Here is a 21,431-nt window from a genome sequence, read left to right on the forward strand (position 1 = left end):
AGTTATACGGCTGGAGGAGCGGATTCCTGAGCAGCGGCTCTCGCACGAGAGCCGCTACTCCTGACGGGGGAGAGCTGCGTCGCGAGGCGACCGTGTTCCAGACAGTGAGGAGGTCCTGATAAAAGACGGGCAATGCCCGCAGGGAGGTCGGAATGCGCCCCAGTTCGATATGCAGGAGCTGCACATCATAATTGAAGCCGTGCAACTGGCGGAAGAAATACGTTGCCAGGGTACACCATCGTGGAGGAGGCTCGACGTAAAGGTATCTCTGCAGGGTCTGGAGACGGAAGGTCGCTAGCTGCGTGCGGAGGCACACCAGACCTTGTCCGCCCTCCTCAATCGGGAGATGCAGCACCTCGGCAGCGACCCAGTGCAGTCGGTTGTCCCAGAAGAACCGCACGAGGGCTTTCTGCATATCGGTGACAAAGCCAGGGGGAGGGGTCAAAGTGACCAGCCGGTACCACAGCATGGAGGCGACCAGCTGGTTTATGACGAGAACTCGCGCCCTGTAGGACAGCACTCGGAGCAGTCCTGTCCAGCGACCCAAGCGGGCGGAGACTTTGGCCTCCATCTCCCGCCAGTTCGCCAGCCAGGATTCCTCGGCTGGGCAGAGATGGACCCCCAAGTAGAGGAGGTTGGTCCTGCTCCAGGTGAAAGGCCTGAGCTCCTCCGGAAGGGGACCCGTCTCCCAAGGACCGACAAGGAGTCCGGAGCACTTGGCCCAGTTGATCCTGGCGGAGGACGCGGCGGAGTACACCGCCTGGCATTCTCGCATCCTCCGCAGGTCAGCCGGGTCCGTGAACATGAGGAGCACGTCGTCGGCGTAAGCTGACAGGACCACCCCTACGTCCGGTCCGCGCAGGACCAAACCTGACAACCTCCTCCGCAAGAGGCGCAGGAATGGCTCCACGCATACGGAATACAGTTGGCCGGACAAGGGGCAGCCCTGCCGTACTCCTCTCCCGAAGCGAAGGGGCGCCGTCAGGGACCCGTTAACCTTAATCAGACACTCTGCGGCAGAGTACAGTAATCGGATCCGGGCGACAAAATGCGTCCCGAACCCGAATGCCCGCAGAGTCCCGAGCAAATACTCGTGCTCCACCCTGTCGAACGCCTTCTCCTGATCTATAGACAAGAAGGCGCTCGACAGACCAGCCCTCTGGGAATGGTGGATCAGGTCCCGGACCAGGTGGAGATTATCATGAATAGACCGGCCCGGGACCGTGTAGGACTGGTCAGGGTGGATCATGTGGTCCAGCACGGATCCAGGGCGTGAAGCCATCGCCCTGGCAAAGATCTTATAATCCGTGATGAGGAGGGAGACCGGGCGCCAGTTCTTAAGCAGGCGGAGATCCCCCTTCTTGGGCAGCAGGGCAATAATGGCCTGCGTCACGAAAGGGGCATCTCCCCGGTAGCGACGCTCTCCCCCAGGACCCCCGCGTAGTCGTTCCCCAGGACGTCCCAGAGCGCCCTGAGAACTCCACGGTCAGCCCGTCCAGCCCCGGGGCCTTGCCCCGTTGGAGGTTGTTGAGGGCGCCGGTCAGCTCGGCCAGATCGATTTTGGCCTCAAGCCTGCCGACGCCCTCCGGGCTGACCTGCGGCAGGTCCTCCCACAGAAGTCTGCGGGCATCCTCGCTGGACGGATCCGGAGAGAAGAGCGAGGTGTAATACTCCCGGGCAATGGCCCGGATGCCCTCCGGATCCGAGACGGGGGAACCGTCGTCGGCCAGCAGCGTAAGGAGCTGCTGACGGTTAGCCCGCCCTCTTTCCAGCGAGTAGAAGGGGGAGCCGCGGTCCAGGTCCACCTGGAACTGGAGCCGCGACCTCACGTACGCGCCGCGAGACCTGGCAAGCTGCAGGTCCCGCAGCGCGCCCTTCTTCTCCCTGTACTCCAGCCGCAGGGCCGGGTCCGCGTTGGGCTGACTGAGACGTGCCTCCAGGTCGAGCACCTCCTTCTCCAACTCCTCGAGCCTGGATTTCCGCCTCTTTGTCGACCCCCTCGCGTACCCCTGACAGAAGGTACGGACGTGAGTCTTGCCCACGCCCCACCAGAGCCTCAAGGAGGGGAAGCCTCCCCGCTTCCTTCTCCAGCCGGCCCGGAATCGACGGAACGAGTCCAGGAAGCGCTCGTCCTCCAGCAGCGTGTTGTTAAAGTGCCAGTACGCGGACCCCCGCCGGATGGGAGACGGCGCAAAGTCCGCCCACACCAGGCTGTGGTCCGTGCACGACACCGGCCGCATGGAGGCCGAAGACACGCCGGACACGTTCGCCCTCGAATTGTAAAGGCGGTCGAGCCTGGACGCTCCGACTCCAGGCCTCACGAAAGTGAAGGCGCTGGAGCCAGGATGGAGATGTCTCCAGGCGTCCACCAAGTCACGGGTCCCGAGCAGGTCCCGCAACTTCACCGTCGCCGGGGTGCGCAGCCAGGGGCCGGTGCGGTCCCGTGCCTCGAGGATGCAGTTGAAATCCCCCCCCCCCCGAGGATGATGCATTCGCCCCCAGTGATGGTGTCGAGGTGAGCGGACACTTTCTCGTAGAAAGTCGCTTGCTGCGGTCCGCCGCCCGGGGCGTAGACGTTCAGCAAGTGAATGACCACGCCCCCCACATGGACCGTCAAGTGCAGCAACCGGCCTGGCACCGGCTCCTTGACCGCCAAGATCTCCGGCTTATAACGCGGGGCCAACAAGATAGCCACCCTGCTAGAAGCGAGCGTGAGGTGGCTCATGTAGACCCCCCCTCGCCACTCCAGGAGCCATTGGGCTTCGTCTCCTGGAACGGTGTGGGTTTCCTGCAGGAAGCACACCGCATACTTCCCGTCACGGAGGACCAAGAAGTTCTGGAACCTGCGGAGTGGCTCGCTGCTGCCGTTGATGTTGAGGCTGGCTATGGTCACCTTCATGTCAGCAGCTTTGTGCCACCGTCAACACTTAATCTAATCGTGCGGGGAAGCGCTGGTGAAAGACGTGCCAGTCCACTCCCTCATGAGCCACTCGAGAAACTCCTGCACCCGACGCCGCTCTTTCTCAGCCAGGCCCGACGCGGCCTGCGAGCAGGCCTGCGCAGACCAGACAAGCAGCGCCAGGTCCGACCAACGGTCGAGGGCTAGTCGGACGCTGTCAGGGCGACCAGAGTGGTCTTTTAGAAATGCCCTGAGTTCCCCAGAGGGGATGAGGGGCGACTCGGTGGGGGGCACGAGGGAGTTCCCCACCTCGCTCCAGGCAGACTCCAAAACAGTCCCCGTGCCCACCACCGAGCAGGTTACCTCCTCGGGACTATCGCCCTTCGACTCCGAGCCCCCTGCCACAGGGCGTACGGAAGGCGGCACGGAGCCACCAACTAGTCCTGACTTCTCCCCCCCCGATCCCACCCCCAGGGTCGGCGGAGGAGGGGGTTCCTCCCGGACTCTTTTCCCTGGGTTTGTGGGTCCGAGGGCGACGGCGTCTCAGTTCCCCGCTCTGCCCCAGACGCCTGGGCACCCCCACAGGTCCGGAGAATCCTCTGGTCCGAGGTCGGGGGCGCCCAGCATCAGAGGTCGGGGCAGAGAGGGGGGCCCTCCTCGCCACTGTCGCCCGAGGACCCAAACAACAGGGTGCTGCCGCAGTCTCCAGCAAACTAAAGAGGAACTCCTCCAGGGTGGAATGGAGACCCCGGGGGGGGGGGGGGCGCTCTCACCCGGCCCTGGGAGTCCCGCTTGGAGGACCACGGCAACACTTGTTTCTTTTCGTCCTTTTACTTCTTTTTCTTGCCCCCTGGGGGCACGAAGACGGGTGGGGGCGGGACAGGGAAACTGGGAGAATGGCGTGGGCGCCACAACCTCTCAGCTGGGGGAGGGGGTGCGGGGAGTCCCACAGGTCTCAGATTCCCCCTCCCCCCGAGGTGTAGCGCCTCTTCTCGAGGGGCAGTCCCCTGGCAGGGGATGCCCTTCGCACTCTGCCCCTCTCCTTCCTGCCCCACCCCTTGGCCTTTCCTTTCCCCTCCCCAGGAGGTGTTATTTCAGCCGGCTCCGGGTCGGGTACACCCCCCACCCCCCCACGCCCGGACCCGGGAACCCACGCACCCGCGACGCCGGGCCCAGCACTCGGCGCCGAGGCAACCACGGGCCCGGTAGATGGTGTTGGAAGGGGGGCCGGAGGTAGATTTTTGTCCCCGAGCCGGCTGCCGGGGTGACTGGGTGTAGTGGAGGTCGGGGTTCCATTCCCCCGTTTCCTTGTCCCCTTTTTTCCCGGGGTCTTCTGTCCTCGAGGAGGCTCCGCTCCCTCGCTCCCGCCGGCAGCCAAGATGGCAGCCGCTGCCGGGTGGCCTCCCCTTGCCCACTTGGTGGGGGCCAGGTGGTACTTCGTTGGGGGAGAGGGAGCTGCGGTGCCAGCTGCGGCCGCCTTGGTTTGGGGGTCAGCGGCCTTGGAGACGGGGCAGTTCTTCTTAATATGCCCCGCCTCCTTACAGGCATGGCACCGCACGCTGTCCACGGAGCAGAAGACCCGGTAGGTGGTCCCCTGAAAGGGGACGTTGAACCCCACGCCCCTCGAGGCACTCCTCCCGGGCCAGGCGGACATCGACCTGGCACCGGAAGGGGTACACATGCCTGAGGACAGGGTCACGAAGGCCGAGTGGGATCGGTGCCACCCCGGACCTGACCTCCCCCAGTAGATGGAGATGGGGGGAGGAGGAGCTCCACGGGGATGAAGGGCGGGACATTCGAGATGATAACTCGATGGGCGATGGCCTCCAAAGGGTCCACCGCCAGGAACGCCCCGCCCACCGTGAGCCCCTTTTCCAGGGTGAGGTGGACCGCCCGCTCGGCCCTCAGAAAGAGTACGGCCTACATCTTCGAGGGCGCGACAATGGCTGAGGGGCCGACAACCCCAGCCATTGCCCTAACGCAGGCGTCAATGGTGTCAGGGTGGGCGTAGCACTGGACTCCGAGCTGTTTAGTGATGAGTTGAAATGGTGGCAGGGCCTTGGGAGCGGCGGGGGCTTTGGCCGCCGTCACGCCCGCATAGGTGGGCCTGGAAGGCCCTGCCACAAGTGACGGTGTGGTGGTCGCCATGGTTTTTAAGAATGGGTGCTACACCCACCCCGAGACTGCCCAGACGCACGGCATGGCGTATCGATCGTGGTTTTCCCGTGGGGTGCAGGGTGGGATGGGTGGGGGGGTCTCTCTGGCCTTTATAATCAGGATGTGGAGATGCCGGCGTTGGACTGCGATAAACACAGTAACAAGTCTCACAACACCAGGTTAAAGTGCAACAGGTTTATTTGGCAGCAAAAGCCACAGAAGCTTTCGGAGCGCTGCCCCTTCATCAGGTGGAGTGGGAATTCTGTTCACAAACAGGTCACACAGAGACACAAACTCAATTTACAGAATAATGGTTGGAATGCAAGTCTTTACAGGTAATCAAGTCTTAAAGGTACAGACAATGTGAGTGGAGAGAGGGTTAAGCACAGGTTAAAGAGATGTGTATTGCCTCCCGAAGATACACAAGGCAAACACACCCGGCCGTCCCATCGTATCGGGCAATGGGACCCTGTGAGAGAACCTCTCCGGCTATGTCGAGGGCATCCTGAGACCCATTGTACAAAGAACCCCCAGCTTTTGTCGCGACACGACGGACTTCCTACAGAAACTCGGCACACATGGAGCAGTTGAACCAGGAGCGCTCCTCGTCACAATGGATGTCTCGGCACTCTACAGCAGCATCCCCCACGATGATGGCATTGCTGCAACGGCCTCAGTACTCAACGCCGACAACTGCCAGTTTCCAGATGCAATTCTACAACTCATCCGCTTCATCCTGGACCACAATGTCTTCACCTTCAACAACCAGTTCTTCATCCAGACACACGGAACAGCCATGGGGACCAAATTCGCACCTCAATATGCCAACATCTTCATGCACAGGTTCGAACAAGACTTCTTCACCGCACAGGACCTTCAACCGATGCTATACACCAGATACATTGATGACATTTTCTTCCTTTGGACTCATGGTGAACAATCACTGAAACAACTCTATGATGACATCAACAAGTTCCATCCCACCATCAGACTCACCATGGACTACTCTCCGGAATCGGTTGCATTCTTGGACACGCATCTCCATCAAGGACACTCACCTCAGCACCTCACTGTACCGCAAGCCCACGGATAACCTCACGATGCTCCACTTCTCCAGCTTCCACCCTAAACACGTTAAAGAAGCCATCCCCAACGGACAAGCCCTCCGAATACACAGGATCTGCTCGGATGAGGAGGATCGCAACAGACACCTCCAGACGCTGAAAGATGCCCTCATAAGAACAGGATATGGCGCTCAACTAATCGATCGACCGTTCCGACGCGCCACAGCGAAAAACCACACCGACCTCCTCAGAAGACAAACACGGGACACGGCGGACAGAGTACCCTTCATCGTCCAGTACTTCCCCGGAGTGGAGAAGCTACGACATCTCCTCTGGAGCCTTCAACATGTCATTGATGAAGACGAAAATCTCGCCAAGGCCATCCCCACACCCCCACTTCTTGCCTTCAAACCTCAAACAGACCATTGTCCGCAGCAAACTATCCAGCTTTCAGGAGAAGTGACCACGACACCACACAACCCTGCCACAGCAACCTCTGCAAGACGTGCCGGATCATCAACACGGATGCCATCATCTCAACTGAGAACACCATCCACCAGGTACACGGTACATACTCTTGCAACTCGGCCAACGTTGTCTACCTGATACGCTGCAGGAAAGGATGTCCCGAGGCATGGTACATTGGGGAAACCATGCAGACGCTACGACAACGGATGAATGAACACAGCTCGACAATCACCAGGCAAGACTGTTCTCTTCCTGTGGAGGAGCACTTCAGCAGTCACGGGCATTCAGCCTCGGATCCTCAGGTAAGCGTTCTCCAAGGCGGCCTTCACGACACACGACAGCGCAGAGTCGCTGAGCAGAGACTGATAGCCAAGTTCCGCACACATGAGGACGGCCTCAACCGGGATCTTGGGTTCATGTCACACTATCTGTAACCCCCACAACTTGCCTGGACTTGCAAAATCTCACTAGCTGTCCTGTCTGGAGACAATACACATCTCTTTAACCTGTGCTTAACGCTCTCTCCACCCACATTGTCTGTACCTTTAAGACTTGATTACCTTTGGCAAATTTTGGGGTGGCACGGTAGCACAATGGTTAGCACTGCTGCTTCACAGCTCCAGGGACCTGGGTTCGATTCCTGGCTTGGGTCACTGTCTGTGTGGAGTTTGCACATTCTCCCCGTGTCTGCGTGGGTTTCCTCCGGGTGCTCCGGTTTCCTCCCACAGTCCAAAGATGTGCGGGTTAGGTTGATTGGCCATGCTAAAATTGTCCCTTAGTGTCCTGGGATGCGTAGATTAGAGGGATTAGTGGATAAAATATGTAGGGATATGGGGGTAGGCCCTGGGTGGGATTGTGGTCGGTGCAGACTCGATGGGCCGAATGGCCTCTTTCTGTACTGTAGGGTTTCTATGACCTGTAAAGACTCGCATTCCAATCATTATTCTGTAAATTGAGTTTGTGTCTCTCTGCCCTGTTTGTGAACAGAACTCCCACTCACCTGATGAAGGAGCAGAGCTCCGAAAGCTAGTGGCGTTTGCTACCAAATAAACCTGTTGGACTTTAACCTGGTGTTGTTACACTTCTTACTTTATAATCATGCGCAGAGAGGGGGGTAGAGAGGGAAAGGATTGTGGGTGTGGTGGGTGAGGGGAGGGGGGCTGTCTCTGCCCAGGTGTCAGACGCGTCAGAGAAAGAATGAGGGAGGGTGGGATGGGTGGGGGGGCCAGACGCTCTCTCCCCGCTGTCAGAGAGGGAGAGGGATGGAGGGAGCAGGAGGGAGGATGAGGGACAGGACGCTGAGGTGGGCCGGTGCCCCAGGGCAGGAGAGGAGGAGGAGGGGAGGTGCCGGTATTGGGGGAGCAGCGGTGGGTGGGGGAAACTGCAGCCTTCAGGGCCGAGCAATGAGAAGCCCAGGGAGTTATCTTCACCCCTCCCACCCCCTGTAAAAGATGTTCTCAGTTCTCCCTCCCTTTCAGGCACGGACTGTTGATGTTTAGGGGCACCAGCCCAACAACTCAGTCCTCCGATGGTTTGTTCTTCCGTTGTTCCTTCCTCCTGCAGCTGGAAAAACTCCCTCTCTCTCTCCCTCTCCTCTCTCAAGGAGAGAACACCTTCCAATGGCTGGGTGTTTCAGTAACAAGTTTAACAACACCAGGTTAAAGTCCAACAGGTTTTTTTGGTAGCAAAGGCCACACAAGCTTTCGGAGCTCCAAGCCCCTTCTTCAGGTGAGTGGGAATTCTGTTCACAAACAGGGCATATAAAGACACAGACTCAATTTACATGAATAATGGTTGGAACGCGAATACTTACAGCTAATCAAGTCTTTAAGATACAAACAACGTGAGTGGAGAGAGCATCAAGACAGGTTAAAGAGATGTGTATTGTCTCCAGACAAGACAGCCAGTGAAACTCTGCAGGTCCAGGCAGGCTGTGGGGGTTCGAATGCACGGGCATTCGGCCTCTGATCTTCAGGTAAGCATTCTCCAAGGCGGCCTTCACAACACACGACGGCGCAGAGTCGCTGAGCAGAAACTGATGGCCAAGTTCCGCACACACGAGGACGGCCTCAACCGGGATATTGGGTTCATGTCACACTATCTGTAACCCCCACGACTTGCCTGGACCTGCAGAGTCTCACTGGCTGTCCTGTCTGGAGACAATACACATCTTTTTAGCCTGTTTTGATGCTCTCTCCACTCACATTGTTTGTATCTTAAAGACTTGATGAGCTGAAAGTATTCGCATTCCAACCATTATTCATGTAAATTGAGTTTGTGTCTTTATATGCCCTGTTTGTGAACAGAATTCCCACTCACCTGAAGAAGGGGCTTGGAGCTCCGAAAGCTTGTGTGGCTTTTGCTACCAAATAAACCTGTTGGACTTTAAGCTGGTGTTGTTAAACTTCTTACTGTGTTTACCCCAGCCCATCGCCGGCATCTCCACATCATGGGTGTTTCAGGACAGGGCGATGGCTTTTCTTCTTTCCTTCCTCGTGAATCCTCCACCATGGCGAAGAGAGCCTTCCTTGCAACAACAATCAGTCCTCTTCTGCACCCAACAGTCAGCTCGAACAGGGACTCCCTGCTGAATGCAGACTGGGAATCTGACACACCTGCTTTAAATAGGGAGCATGAGGCTCCCCGATTTAAACATCAATTAGGACTCATCAGGTACCTCTTTTAAGGTACCAACTTAATAAAGGATTCTTCAGGGAGTTCATACTCCAGCAAGCCAATCTCATTAGCCTGGCTGAAATCATCACATAAGCCTACTTGTGACACTAATAAATAAACATTTTTTACTTTTGAGATCCTTAAATAGAACATAGAACAGAGAACAGAGAACATAACAGCGCAGTACAGGCCCTTCGGCCCTCGATGTTGCGCCGACCAGTGGAACCAATCTAAAGCCCCTCTAATCTACACTATTCCAATATCATCCATATGTTTATCCAATAACCATTTGAATGCTCTTAATGTTGGCGAGTCCACTACTGCTGCAGGCAGGGCATTCCACGCCCTTCCTACTCTCTGAGTAAAGAACCTACCTCTAACATCTGTCCTATATCTCTCACCCCTCAATTTAAAGCTATGTCCCCTCGTGCTAGCCATCACCATCCGAGGACAAAGGCTCTCACTATCCACCCTATCTAATCCTCTGATCATCTTGTATGCCTCTATTAAGTCACCTCTTAACCTTCTTCTCTCTAACAAAAACCTCAAGCCCCTCAGCCTTTCCTCATACGATTTTCCCACCATACCAGGCAACATCCTGGTAAATCTCCTCTGCACCCTTTCCAATGCTTCCACATCTTTCCTATAATGCGGCGACCAGAACTGTACGCAATACTCTAAATGCGGCCGCACCAGAGTTTTGTACAGTTGCAGCATGACCTCCTGGCTCCGAAACTCAATCCCTCTACCAATAAAAGCTAACACACCGTACGCCTTCTTAACAACCCTATCAACCTGGGTGCCAACTTTCAGGGACTGAATGGCTAATCATTGACCCCATAAGGACTATTTTCCCGCGACCTGACTGCATCATGCCAGCCCCCCTCCACTTCACGCTGCCCTGCCCCTTCCCATGACCCCCCCAACCCTCCACCTCGCCCTGCCCGCCCCCACCCCGATGGCCCTGACACTGAAACCGTCCCCCGCCCCACCCCAGCTTCCTCGCCACGCTCCGCACCTGGAAAACACGGAAGGCTCTGTAGAGTGCTGCAGTCGGTCGACAGTCACGGGCGTCAATCAGCAACCTGAGGCCCAGATTCTGCACCTCCGCTCTGCAGGAACGAGAGCAACAAAGAGGATGCGATGAGAATGCGAGTGGCAAGGAGAGGCTCAGAAGAGTACACAGGCGGCCGGCAGAACGGCAGAAGGGAGAGATAAAGAATGGAGATGGAGAGAGAGACAGAGAGAGAGAGAGACAGAGAGAAAGACAGAGAGAGAGACAGAGAGAGAGAGAGAGACAGAGAGAAAGACAGAGAGAGACAGAGACAGAGAGAGACAGAGAGAGAGAGACAGAGAGAGAGAGACAGAGAGAAAGACAGAGAGAGACAAAGAGAGAGAGACAGAGAGAGAGACAGAGAGAGAGACAGAGAGAAAGACAGAGAGAAAGACAGAGAGAAAGACAGAGAGACAGAGAGACAGAGAGAAAGACAGAGAGAGACAGAGAGAGAGAGAGACAGACAGAGAGAGAGAGAGACAGAGAGAGAGAGACAGAGAGAGAGAGACAGAGAGAGAGAGAGACAGAGAGAGAGAGAGACAGAGAGAGAGAGAGAGAGAGAGAGAGAGAGACAGAGAGAGAGAGACAGAGAGAGAGACAGAGAGAGAGAGAGAGAGACAGAGAAAGACAGAGACAGACAGAGAGAGACAGAGAGAGAGAAAGACAGAGAGAGAAAGACAGAGACAGACAGAGAGAGACAGAGAGAGAGAGAGAGAGAGAGAGACAGAGAGAGAGAGAGAGACAGAGAGAGAGAGACAGAGAGAGAGACAGAGAGAGAGACAGAGAGAGAGAGAGACAGAGACAAAGAGAGAGAGGGACAGAGAGAGACAGAGAAAGAGAGACAGAGAAAGAGAGAGACAGAGAGACAGAGAAAGAGAGAGAGAAAGAGAGAGAGAGAGGGACAGAGAGAGAGAGACAGAGAAAGAGAGACAGAGAAAGAGAGAGACAGAGAAAGAGAGACAGAGAAAGAGACAAAGAGAGAGAGAAAGAGAGAGAGAGACAGAGAGAGAGATAGGGAGGGGGGGGCGAGAAGGAGGAGGGGCAAGGAAGGGGGAAAGTGGGGGGGGCATGGAGGGGGGCAGAGAAGAGTGAGATATAGAAATTGTCAGCAGAGAGGTATCGGCCTGAACCTGATGCCTGGCTGTGGTCGGCCTCAGGGTGTAATTTCCCACTGGTCAGTGGTCTGAAAGGAGGGGGGGTTGAGGAAGGCTGAGAGCTGTCGGGGAGGGCGGGGAGAAGGGCTGGCGCCGCCAAGGAAAGGGAAGGGGCTGGGTTGGCATTTCTAATGTGCTGTGGAGCTACTGCCGTTCCAACTGGTCCCTTCATGGGATATACGGCCTGCTCGATTTGCGGGCACGCTTCTAACTCTCACTAAATATCGTACAAGTGCTTCATGACATCACACCCAATGCCTTCTCCTGCAGTTTCAGGGATTTCAGGATCAACAGACGCACACTCGTGCACATATGTTCTTGTGCAAGCTCACTCATGCACACACACATATTCATGCACATACACAACAGGGCGGCACGGTAGCACAGTGGTTAGCACTGCTGCTTCACAGCTCCAGGGACCCGGGTTCGATTCCCGGCTCGGGTCACTGTCTGTGTGGAGTTTGCACATTCTCCCCGTGTCTGCGTGGGTTTTCCTCCGGGTGCTCCGGTTTCCTCCCACAGTCCAAAGATGTGTGGGTTAGGTTGATTGGCCATGATAGAAAATTGCCCCTTAGTGTCCTGAGATGCGTAGGTTAGAGGGATTAGTGGGTAAAATATGTGGGGGTAGGGCCTGGGTGGGATTGTGGTCGGTGCAGACTCGATGGGCCGAATGGCCTCTTTCTGCACTGTAGGGTTTCTGTGATTTCTATGAACACTCATGCACATCCCGCCATACACGACACTCGTGCACACGCACACACCCGTGCATGCGCGCACACCTGTGCACATGCACGCGCTCGTGCACTCTCTCGTGCACACACACCGACACTTGCCCAAGCACTGGAAATGAATAGGGTTGGGAAGCATTTTCCGATCAGGGCCAGTGTGATCTCCTGGACTCGTTTCGATCGCCTCAGGGGGTCGGAGAGGAATTTCCCTGATTTTTTTTTCCCCATATTGGCCCTGGGGTTTTTACTCTGGGTTTTCGCCTCTCCCTGGAGATCACATGGTCTGGAATGGGGGGGTGGGGGTGAGTTACTAGGTTGTGATGAACAAAGCATCGTAGCTGTGAGGGACAGCTCGGTGGATAGGATATTAGGATGTAGATAGGCTGGAAAATTGGGCGGGGATCCTGGATTCAGGATTCAATCCTGGACCGGGGAGCGGCGCGGGCTTGGAGGGCCGAAGGGCCTGTTCCTGTGCTGTATTGTTCTTTGTTCTTTGTTCACACGCATACACACACACATTTGTGCACATACACCACACTCACGCACACACACTTTCGAGCACACGTGCGCACTCATGCACACACACATTCATGTACACGCACACACCCGTGCACGCATCCATCAACAATCATGCGTGCACGCAAACACATAAAAAGGATGGTGACAGGGAGAGACAGGGAGAGAGGAGTGAGACAGAGAGAATGTGAGAAATCATTTTAACCTCAGGGGCTACAGTGTAAAATTGATGGCATTAATCGGAAATTGTGCAGTGAACCATCACTGGGTCAACAGAAGAGAAAGTCGGGCAGGATGGACAAACCGTGGCAAATTCAACCTCACCCAACTAACAATTACCCGGAGGATCCCTGACGGAGAGACTCCCTCTTTAAAAGGAGTCCCTGACAGAGAGACTCCCTCTTTAAAAGGAGTCCCTGACAGAGAGACTCCCTCTTTAAAAGGGGTCCCTGACAGAGAGACTCCCTCTTTAAAAGGGGTCCCTGACAGAGAGACTCCCTCTTTAAAAGGAGTCCCGGACGGAGAGACTCCCTCTTTAAAAGGGGTCCCTGACGGAGAGACTCCCTCTTTAAAAGGGGTCCCTGACGGAGAGACTCCCTCTTTAAAAGGAGTCCCTGACAGAGAGACTCCCTCTTTCAAAGGGGTCCCTGACAGAGAGACTCTCTCTTTAAAAGGGGTCCCTGATGGAGAGACTCCCTCTTTAAAAGGGGTCCCTGACGGAGAGACTCCCTCTTTAAAAGGGGTCCCTGACAGAGAGACTCTCTCTTTAAAAGGGGTCCCTGACGGAGAGACTCCCTCTTTAAAAGGGGTCCCTGACGGAGAGACTCCCTCTTTAAAAGGAGTCCCTGACGGAGAGACTCCCTCTTTAAAAGGGGTCCCTGAGAGAGAGACTCCCTCTTTAAAAGGGGTCCCTGACGGAGAGACTCCCTCTTTAAAAGGGGTCCATGACGGAGAGACTGTCTTTCTGGGGGTATCTTGATGCCGATGTTCTGTGTGGCGCACTGATACCTGTCTCCCGGGTGTCCTTACTTTGAGATGTTGTAGTAGTAGATTAGAATCTTGGCTAATTCCGTGCTGGAGCACTTTGGGTCCTCCCAAATTGTGTTCTTTGTGGTCACGACAACCAATGCTCGGCCATTTCTGTCCCTGTTCCCTGGGGTGGACAAGTATGAGACGATCATGAGACCATTTTTTGCACAGCAGGGAAGCTACTCGACACAGCCAGTCTGACTGAAGCATGGGCGGCACAGTGGTTAGCACTGCTGCCTCACAGCGCCAGGGACCTGGGTTCGATTCCCGGCTTGGGTCACTGTCTGTGTGGAGTTTGCACATTCTCCTCGTGTCTGCGTGGGTTTCCTCCGGGTGCTCCGGTTTCCTCCCACAGTCCAAAGATGTGCAAGTTAGGTGGATTGGCCATGCTAAAATTGTCCCTTAGTGTCCAAAGATGTGCAGGTTAGGTGGATTGGCCATTTTAAATTGCCCCTTAGTTTCCAAAGATGTACAGGTTAGGTGGATTGGCCATGCTAAATTGCCCCTTAGTGTCCAAAGATGTGCAGGTTAGGTGGATTGGCCAGACTAAATTGCTCCTTAGTGTCCAAAGATGTGCAGGTTAGGTGGATTGGCTGTGCTAAATTGCCCCTTAGTGTCCAAAGATGTGCAGGTTAGGTGGATTGGCCGTGCTAAATTGCTCCTTAGTGTCCAAAGATGTGCAGGTTAGGTGGATTGGCTGTGCTAAATTGCTCCTTAGTGTCCAAAGATGTGCAGGATAGGTGGATTGGCCGTGCTAAATTGCGCCTTAGTGTCCAAAGATGTGCAGGTTAGGTGGATTGGCCATGCTAAATTGTCCCCTTAGTGTCCAAAGATGTGCAGGTTAGGTGGATTGGCCATGCTAAATTGTCCCCTTAGTGTCCAAAGATGTGCAGGTTAGGTGGATTGGCCATGCTAAATTGTCCCCTTAGTGTCCAAAGATGTGCAGGTTAGGTGGATTGGCCATGCTAAATTGTCCCCTTAGTGTCCAAAGATGTGCAGGTTAGGTGGATTGGCCATGCTAAATTGTCCCCTTAGTATCCAAAGATGTGCAGGTTAGGTGGATTGACCATGCTAAATTGTCCCTTAGTGTCCAAAGATGTGCAGGTTGGGTGGATTGGCCATGCTAAATTGTCCCCTTAGTGTCCAAAGATGTGCAGGTTAGGTGGGTTGGCCATGCTAAATTGTCCCTTAGTGTCCAAAGATGTGCAGGTTGGGTGAATCGGCCATGCTAAATTGTCCCCTTAGTGTCCAAAGATGTGCAGGTTAGGTGGATTGGCCATGCTAAATTGTCCCTTAGTGTCCAAAGATGTGCAGGTTGGGTGAATCGGCCATGCTAAATTGTCCCCTTAGTGTCCAAAGATGTGCAGGTTAGGTGGATTGGCCATGCTAAATTGTCCCTTAGTGTCCAAAGATGTGCAGGTTAGGTGGATTGACCATGCTAAATTGTCCCTTAGTGTCCAAAGATGTGCAGGTTAGGTGGATTGACCATGCTAAATTGTCCCCTTAGTGTCCAAAGATGTGCAGGTTAGATGGATTGGCCATGCTGAATTGTCCCTTAGTGTCCAAAGAAGTGCGGGTTAGGTGGATTGGCCATGCTAAATTGTCCCTTAGTGTAACCCGAACAGGCGCCGGAGTGTGGCGACTAGGGGGTTTTCCGCAGTAACTTCATTGTCGTGTTAATGTAAGCCTACTTGTGACACCAGTAAATAAACTTTAAGCTCGGGGTTGAGTGTGCAACGTGGTTGGAATTCGCGGCTGATAACTCCTTGTGTGATTTCACGTGATTCTGGGGTTGGGCATGTTCCCGTCCCACCTCGCCCGAGGAACGGAAATTCTGGCCTGCGTGTCATCCCGGTGCCTCCCCTATGCCCACAGCTTAGCCCGCCAGTGCCTGTCTGCGCATTAACCTATGTGCAAAACATCACAGTACATTCTTACTGCTCCCTCCCACGTCCCATTTCTGCCCCCCCCCCCCCCCCCCCCCCCCCCCGCACCCCCATCCTCCCACCTCCCCATGCGAATCCCCAGCATACCTGGAAGAGCGAGAACACCGGAGTGAAGAATATTCAAATCCAGCTTCAGCAGGTTGCCAGGGTAGCAGCCAATGGCTTGGTCCTGGGCACCTGGTTCCTGCTGCCCCTTGGCACGAGGCTCCCTGTGTCCAGAGGCGGCAACGCAGGGCGAGGAGTGGTCCGACAGGCGGTGACACAGGGAGCCGGCGGGTTGGAGAGACGGAGGGTTGATTGTTTGGGGAGATGTAGGGTTGGCGGGTTGAGGAGACGGAGGGTTGATTGTTTGGGGAGATGTGGGGTTGGCGGGTTGAGGAGACGGAGGGTCGGCGGGTTGGAGAGACGGAGGGTTGATTGTTTGGGGAGATGTGGGGTTGGCGGGTTGGGGAGACGGAGGGTTGATTGTTTGGGGAGATGTGGGGTTGGCGGGTTGGGGAGACGGAGAGTCGGCGGGTTGGGGAGACGGAGGGTTGATTGTTTGGGGAGATGTGGGGTTGGCGGGTTGGGGAGACGGAGAGTCGGCGGGTTGGGGAGACGGAGGGTTGATTGTTTGGGGAGATGTGGGGTTGGCGGGTTGGGGAGACGGAGAGTCGGCGGGTTGGGGAGACAGAGGGACGGCGGGTTGGGGAGACAGAGGATCGGCGGGTTGGGGAGATGGAGGGTCGACGGGTTGGGCAGACGGAGGGTCGGCGGGTTGAGGAGACGGAGGGTCGGCGGGTTCAGGAGACGGAGGGTTGGCGGGTTGAGGAGACGGAGGGACGGCGGGTTGGGGAGACGGAGGGTCGGCGGGTTGGGGAGACGGAGGGTTGACGGGTTGGGGCAACCGAGGGTCGGTTGGTTGGGGAGATGGAGGATCAGAGGGTTGGGGAGACGGATGGTTGGCGGGTTGGGGAGACGGAGGGTCGGTTGGTTGGGGAGATGGAGGGTCAGAGGGTTGGGGAGATGGAGGGTCGGTTGGTTGGGGAGACGGAGGGTCAGTTGGTTGGGGAGACGGAGGGTCGGCGGGTTGGGGAGACTGAGGGTCGACGGGTTGGGGAGACGGAGGGTCGGTTGGTTGGGCAGACGGAGGGTCAGCTGGTTGGGGAGATGAGGCTTTGGCTGGTTGGAGCAAAGGGGTCCCTGACGGAGGGAGCCCTTTTGAATCCTCTGGATCCTCCTGAACCTCTGGTGAAATGTGAGCTGTACAAGCTTCACTGGAACCTAGCGAGAGAGAGAGAGAAATGGAGACTGTGACTGAGGCGCGGGTAGGGTAGAGGGAGCAGAGAGTCGGTGCGCCAGTAGGCGTATCTCGAGGAGGAGTCAGAAGAGGGCAGAAACAGAACAGAGAGTGGGGAAGGGAAACGGCCAACACAAAGGCTTGTAGCACTCACACTCGTGACGCTATCACCATGGCTGACGAATGTTGTAAACACAGCAGGCCCGGGTCCAACTGCGATGCTTCATCATGGGCAGTAAGTATGCAAAGCTGACCAAACCATGATACAAGGCCAACATGACGTGCAACCACAAGATCACAGCTACAGAAAGGCATGGATAACATTGTACAACAGGTTGGTTCAATCTCGCAACGTGAGTGGTACCGACTTTGCCTGGCGAAGGGAGGGGGGGAAGACAATGGCATCGCACTTTCAGAGCAGCACTTCCTGTAGACTGGTTACCCAAGATACGGGAATCTTTACTCTGTATCTAACCCCGTGCTGTACCTGTCCTGGGAGTGTTTGATGGGGGCAGTGTAGAGGGAGCTTTACTCTGTATCTAACCCCGTGCTGTACCTGTCCTGGGAGTGTTTGATGGGGGACAGTGTAGAGGGAGCTTTACTCTGTATCTAACCCCGTGCTGTACCTGTCCTGGGAGTGTTTGATGGGGGACAGTGTAGAGGGAGCTTTACTCTGTATCTAACCCCGTGCTGTACCTGTCCTGGGAGTGTTTGATGGGGACAGTGTAGAGGGAGCTTTACTCTGTATCTAACCCCGTGCTGTACCTGTCCTGGGAGTGTTTGATGGGGGACAGTGTAGAGGGAGCTTTACTCTGTATCTAACCCCGTGCTGTACCTGTCCTGGGAGTGTTTGATGGGGGGACAGTGTAGAGGGAGCTTTACTCTGTATCTAACCCCGTGCTGTACCTGTCCTGGGAGTGTTTGATGGGGGACAGTGTAGAGGGAGCTTTACTCTGTATCTAACCCCGTGCTGTACCTGTCCTGGGAGTGTTTGATGGGGGACAGTGTAGAGGGAGCTTTACTCTGTATCTAACCCCGTGCTGTACCTGTCCAGGGAGTGTTTGAATCTGCTCCTTTTTCTTAACAGCGTCCTCGTTAATCTTACCGCCGTTCTTGGTCATGGAGCTGGTTAATTCCCTGACCCAATGTACTCGGAGTCGAATGGAAACCATTGCTTACCTTCTTGGGTTAGGTCTCTCATGTTGCCTAGTTGCCAAATCGCTCCGTGGCAGCCCCCGCCAACCTCTCCCTCCTCCCCGTGTTTGTTGCAGCCAGCTCTCTCAGCGGCTGCGGAATCCATTGCCAACCCTGGCACGTCGGGGGATCTCGCCCTCCAACCGCTGTACTCTGGGTAGCCCAGAGTCGGGCAGGGATCCAGTGCCATGGCGGGTGACTCTCCCGTAGCCTGCGAGGACCCTGCGTACTGCTGCCCGTAGCTGCCGAGGGTTAAGCCGCCTGTGTCCCCTTCCTCGGGGGTCGCTGTCCTTCTGGGTGCCGGTTCCAAGGCCGTCTGAACTCCTGCTGGAAGCGCCGTACGGTGTTGCGCCAGCTTCACGCATATGGTAGAGTCCGCGCTCGTGTCAAATTGTGGCTCGGCCAATGGCGCCTCACTCTGCGATGGCGATCCGGCTCGTCCGCCCAATGAAGGCTCAATCCCGCCTCTCTCAGCCGGTTCTTCCTCAGTTCCCACGTTGAAGCTCCCCGGCTCTGCCGGCAACAGTTGAGCTGCGGCGCCTGCTGTGATCGGTTTTGCTGCTCGCCCCTCCCCGGCCATCGACGCTTCGAGCTCTGTTGGTGGCCTGAGCCCTTCAGCCAATGGCAGGTCAGTTCCGTTCATTGATCTACTCTGCTCAGCCAATGACCGTACAGTCCTGGTTGATTCCTCCTGTCCTGCCAATGGCAGTGGCACTTCAGTTCCATTCGTTGATCTATTCTGCTCAGCCAATGGCTGCTCAGCCCCAGTTGATTTCTCCCCCTCAGCCAATGGACATTCCATCTCAATTATGGATCTATTCTGCTCAACCAATGACAGTTCAATCCCAGTTGATTTCTCCTGCTCAGCCAATGGATGTGCAGTCCTAATTATGGATGCTCTAGGCCCAGCCAATGAAGGCTGGGTCCCAATTATGAATTCATTCTTCTCAGCCAATGGCAGTTTAGTCTGGGTTATGGTTCTATTCTGCTCAGCCAATGGCAGTTGAGTCAGACTGATGGTTCTATTCTGCTCAGCCAATGATGGAGAAGTCCCAATTATGGATCTGTTCTGCTCAGCCAATGACAGTTCAGTCAGGCTTATGGATCTATTCTGCTCAGCCAATGATGGTTGAGTCCCAATTATGGATCCATTCTGCCCAGCCCTTGACAGTTCAGTTGCAATTATGGAGCCATTCTGCTCAGCCAATAACAGTTCAGTCAGGCTGATGGATCTATTCTGCTCAGCCAATGGCAGTTGTGTATCAATCACAGATCTGTTCTGCTCAGCCAATGGCAGTTGAGTCCCAATTATGAAGCCATTCTGCTCAGTCATTGATGGTTCGGTGGGACTGATGGATCTGTTCTGCTCAGCCAATGGCTGTCGAGTCCCAATTATGGATCTATTCTGCTCATCCAATGGCAATTGAGTCCCAAATATGGATCCGTTCTGCTCAGCCAATGGCAATTGAGTCCCAATTACAGATCTCTTCTGCTCAGCCAATGGCGGTTCAGTCTCCATTAGGGATCGCTTCTGCTCAGCCAATGGCGGTTCAGTCTCCATTAGGGATCTCTTCTGCTCAGCCAATGGCGGTTCAGTCTCCATTAGGGATCGCTTCTGCTCAGCCAATGGCGGCTGAGTGACAGTTGGCTGCTCCTGGCGGCACGTGCAGCCATCGCGCGCCGGGCCCTCGAGCGGGCCGCCTGCACCACGTGACCTCCCTGGCCCCAGCTGCCGATTGGCGGTGGATCGCCCAGGGGGCTGCGTCGGCGGTTGCCTCAGCGACGCCACTGGTCCCACGTGGTGCCCACTGTCATCGTATTCCAGGCGGCAGAACATGCAGTCGGCGGCCTCCGAAACAATGCATCCTCCGGATCGCTCGGGGGCACCCGCGCACCACCTCCTCCTGCGGCGGCGCTGATGGTGGAGCCAACAAGCCCGGTGCCGCGCCTGCGCGCCTCTCCCCCGTCGTCGACGGTGGTGACGGTTGGCGGCCGGCAGCGTCCTAGCGCGCAGGCGCGCTGGGCCTGAGGAGCAGGCCGAGGCGGTCGAAGGCGTCGACGTTCCCGCCGAAATTTCCAGAAGCTCCACGTACTCCCCTTCGTCGTCCAGGACTGGATCCTCCCCGCCCTCCTCCTCCTCCTCCTGCAGGTAAGTCGACTCCAAGCCGTCGGCGTCTCGTCCGTTGCCGACTCCGCGTTTGCTGCCGCCCTCCTCCTCCTCCTCCTCGGGCTCGGCCGCCGCCCCGTCGCCCGAGAGCCGGCCGCCGGCCGAGGCCAGCAGACGCGGGAAGACCAGCTGGCGCCAGCGCATGCGCCGCAGCCGGCCGCCGGCCGAGGCCAGCAGGCAGCTGGCCAGAGTGCGCGCGCGCGGCTGTCGGCCGCCGGCGCCCAGCCCGCCCCGCGCAGCCGCAGACGGCCCGGCCAGCAGGCGGTTGATGCCGTCCAGCCACTCGACGGTGAAGAGGTGCGGGTACGAAATCTCGGGCACCGTCAGCTCTCTCATGATCCCTCCTCCACCGCCCTGCTCCTCGTCGTCCTCACCGTCCTCCTCTTCGCGGTACTTGAGCAGCAGGCGGGCCCCCCGTCGCCGTCCCCCGCCGGCCAGTGGCGCCAGCTGCAGGTAGAAGTCCTCCGGCTGCAGCGCCCTCCAGTCCAGCGCCGAGAACTGCAGCACCAGCTGTTCGCCCAGGCACAGTGGCCAGCCCTGGTGCAGGAAGAGGCAGCCGTCGTACTGAGCCTGGAAGAGGGGGAAAGGTAAGAGAGATATGAAGCGGGGTCAGGGCAATGTCTGAGCCTGGAAAAAGGATGGGGGAGAGAGAGAGAGATGGGGGTCAGGGCAACATCAACAACAATTTAACATTGAGGGAGAGAGAGCTATTTCGTTGAACGTCTCCAACAACAATTTAGCTTTGAGGGTGAGAGAGAGAGGGAGCAATGTCTACAACAACTTGGCGCTGAGGGTGAGAGAAATAGGTTCAGGACAATGTCTACAATTGAGGATGAGGGAGAGAGTTTAGGAAAATATCTTCAACGATTTAGCATTGACGGAGAGAGAGGGGTTCAGGGCAATGTTTGCAATGACAATTTGGCATTGAGGTCGAGAGAGATATTTGACCGAATGCCTCCCACAACAATTTAGCTTTGTGGGTAAGAGAGAAATGGGTTCAGGGTAATGTCTGCAACAACAATTTAGTGGTGAGGGAGAGAGAGGAGGGTTCAGGGCAATGTCTACAACAACAATTTAGTGGTGAGGGTGAGAGAGATGAT

The 21,431-nt window shown here is 56.2% G+C and overlaps 1 protein-coding gene across 1 annotated transcript; it reads right to left on the minus strand.

Moving 5' to 3' along the window:
• Positions 1–2,932: 2,932 nt before the first annotated feature.
• On the minus strand, positions 2,933–20,901 carry LOC144490911 (uncharacterized; the record flags this gene model as incomplete). Its single annotated transcript, XM_078208594.1, has 6 exons — positions 2,933–3,297; positions 4,058–4,557; positions 10,257–10,376; positions 13,746–13,869; positions 15,779–16,954; positions 18,150–20,901. Coding segments are annotated over 6 exons (5,037 nt in total), but the record flags the coding sequence as incomplete, so codon positions are not given.
• Between the last annotated feature and the right edge of the window lie 530 nt (positions 20,902–21,431).

Source organism: Mustelus asterias, unplaced genomic scaffold, assembly GCF_964213995.1.
Source record: "Mustelus asterias unplaced genomic scaffold, sMusAst1.hap1.1 HAP1_SCAFFOLD_4019, whole genome shotgun sequence".
Classification (NCBI taxonomy): Eukaryota; Metazoa; Chordata; class Chondrichthyes; order Carcharhiniformes; family Triakidae; genus Mustelus; species Mustelus asterias.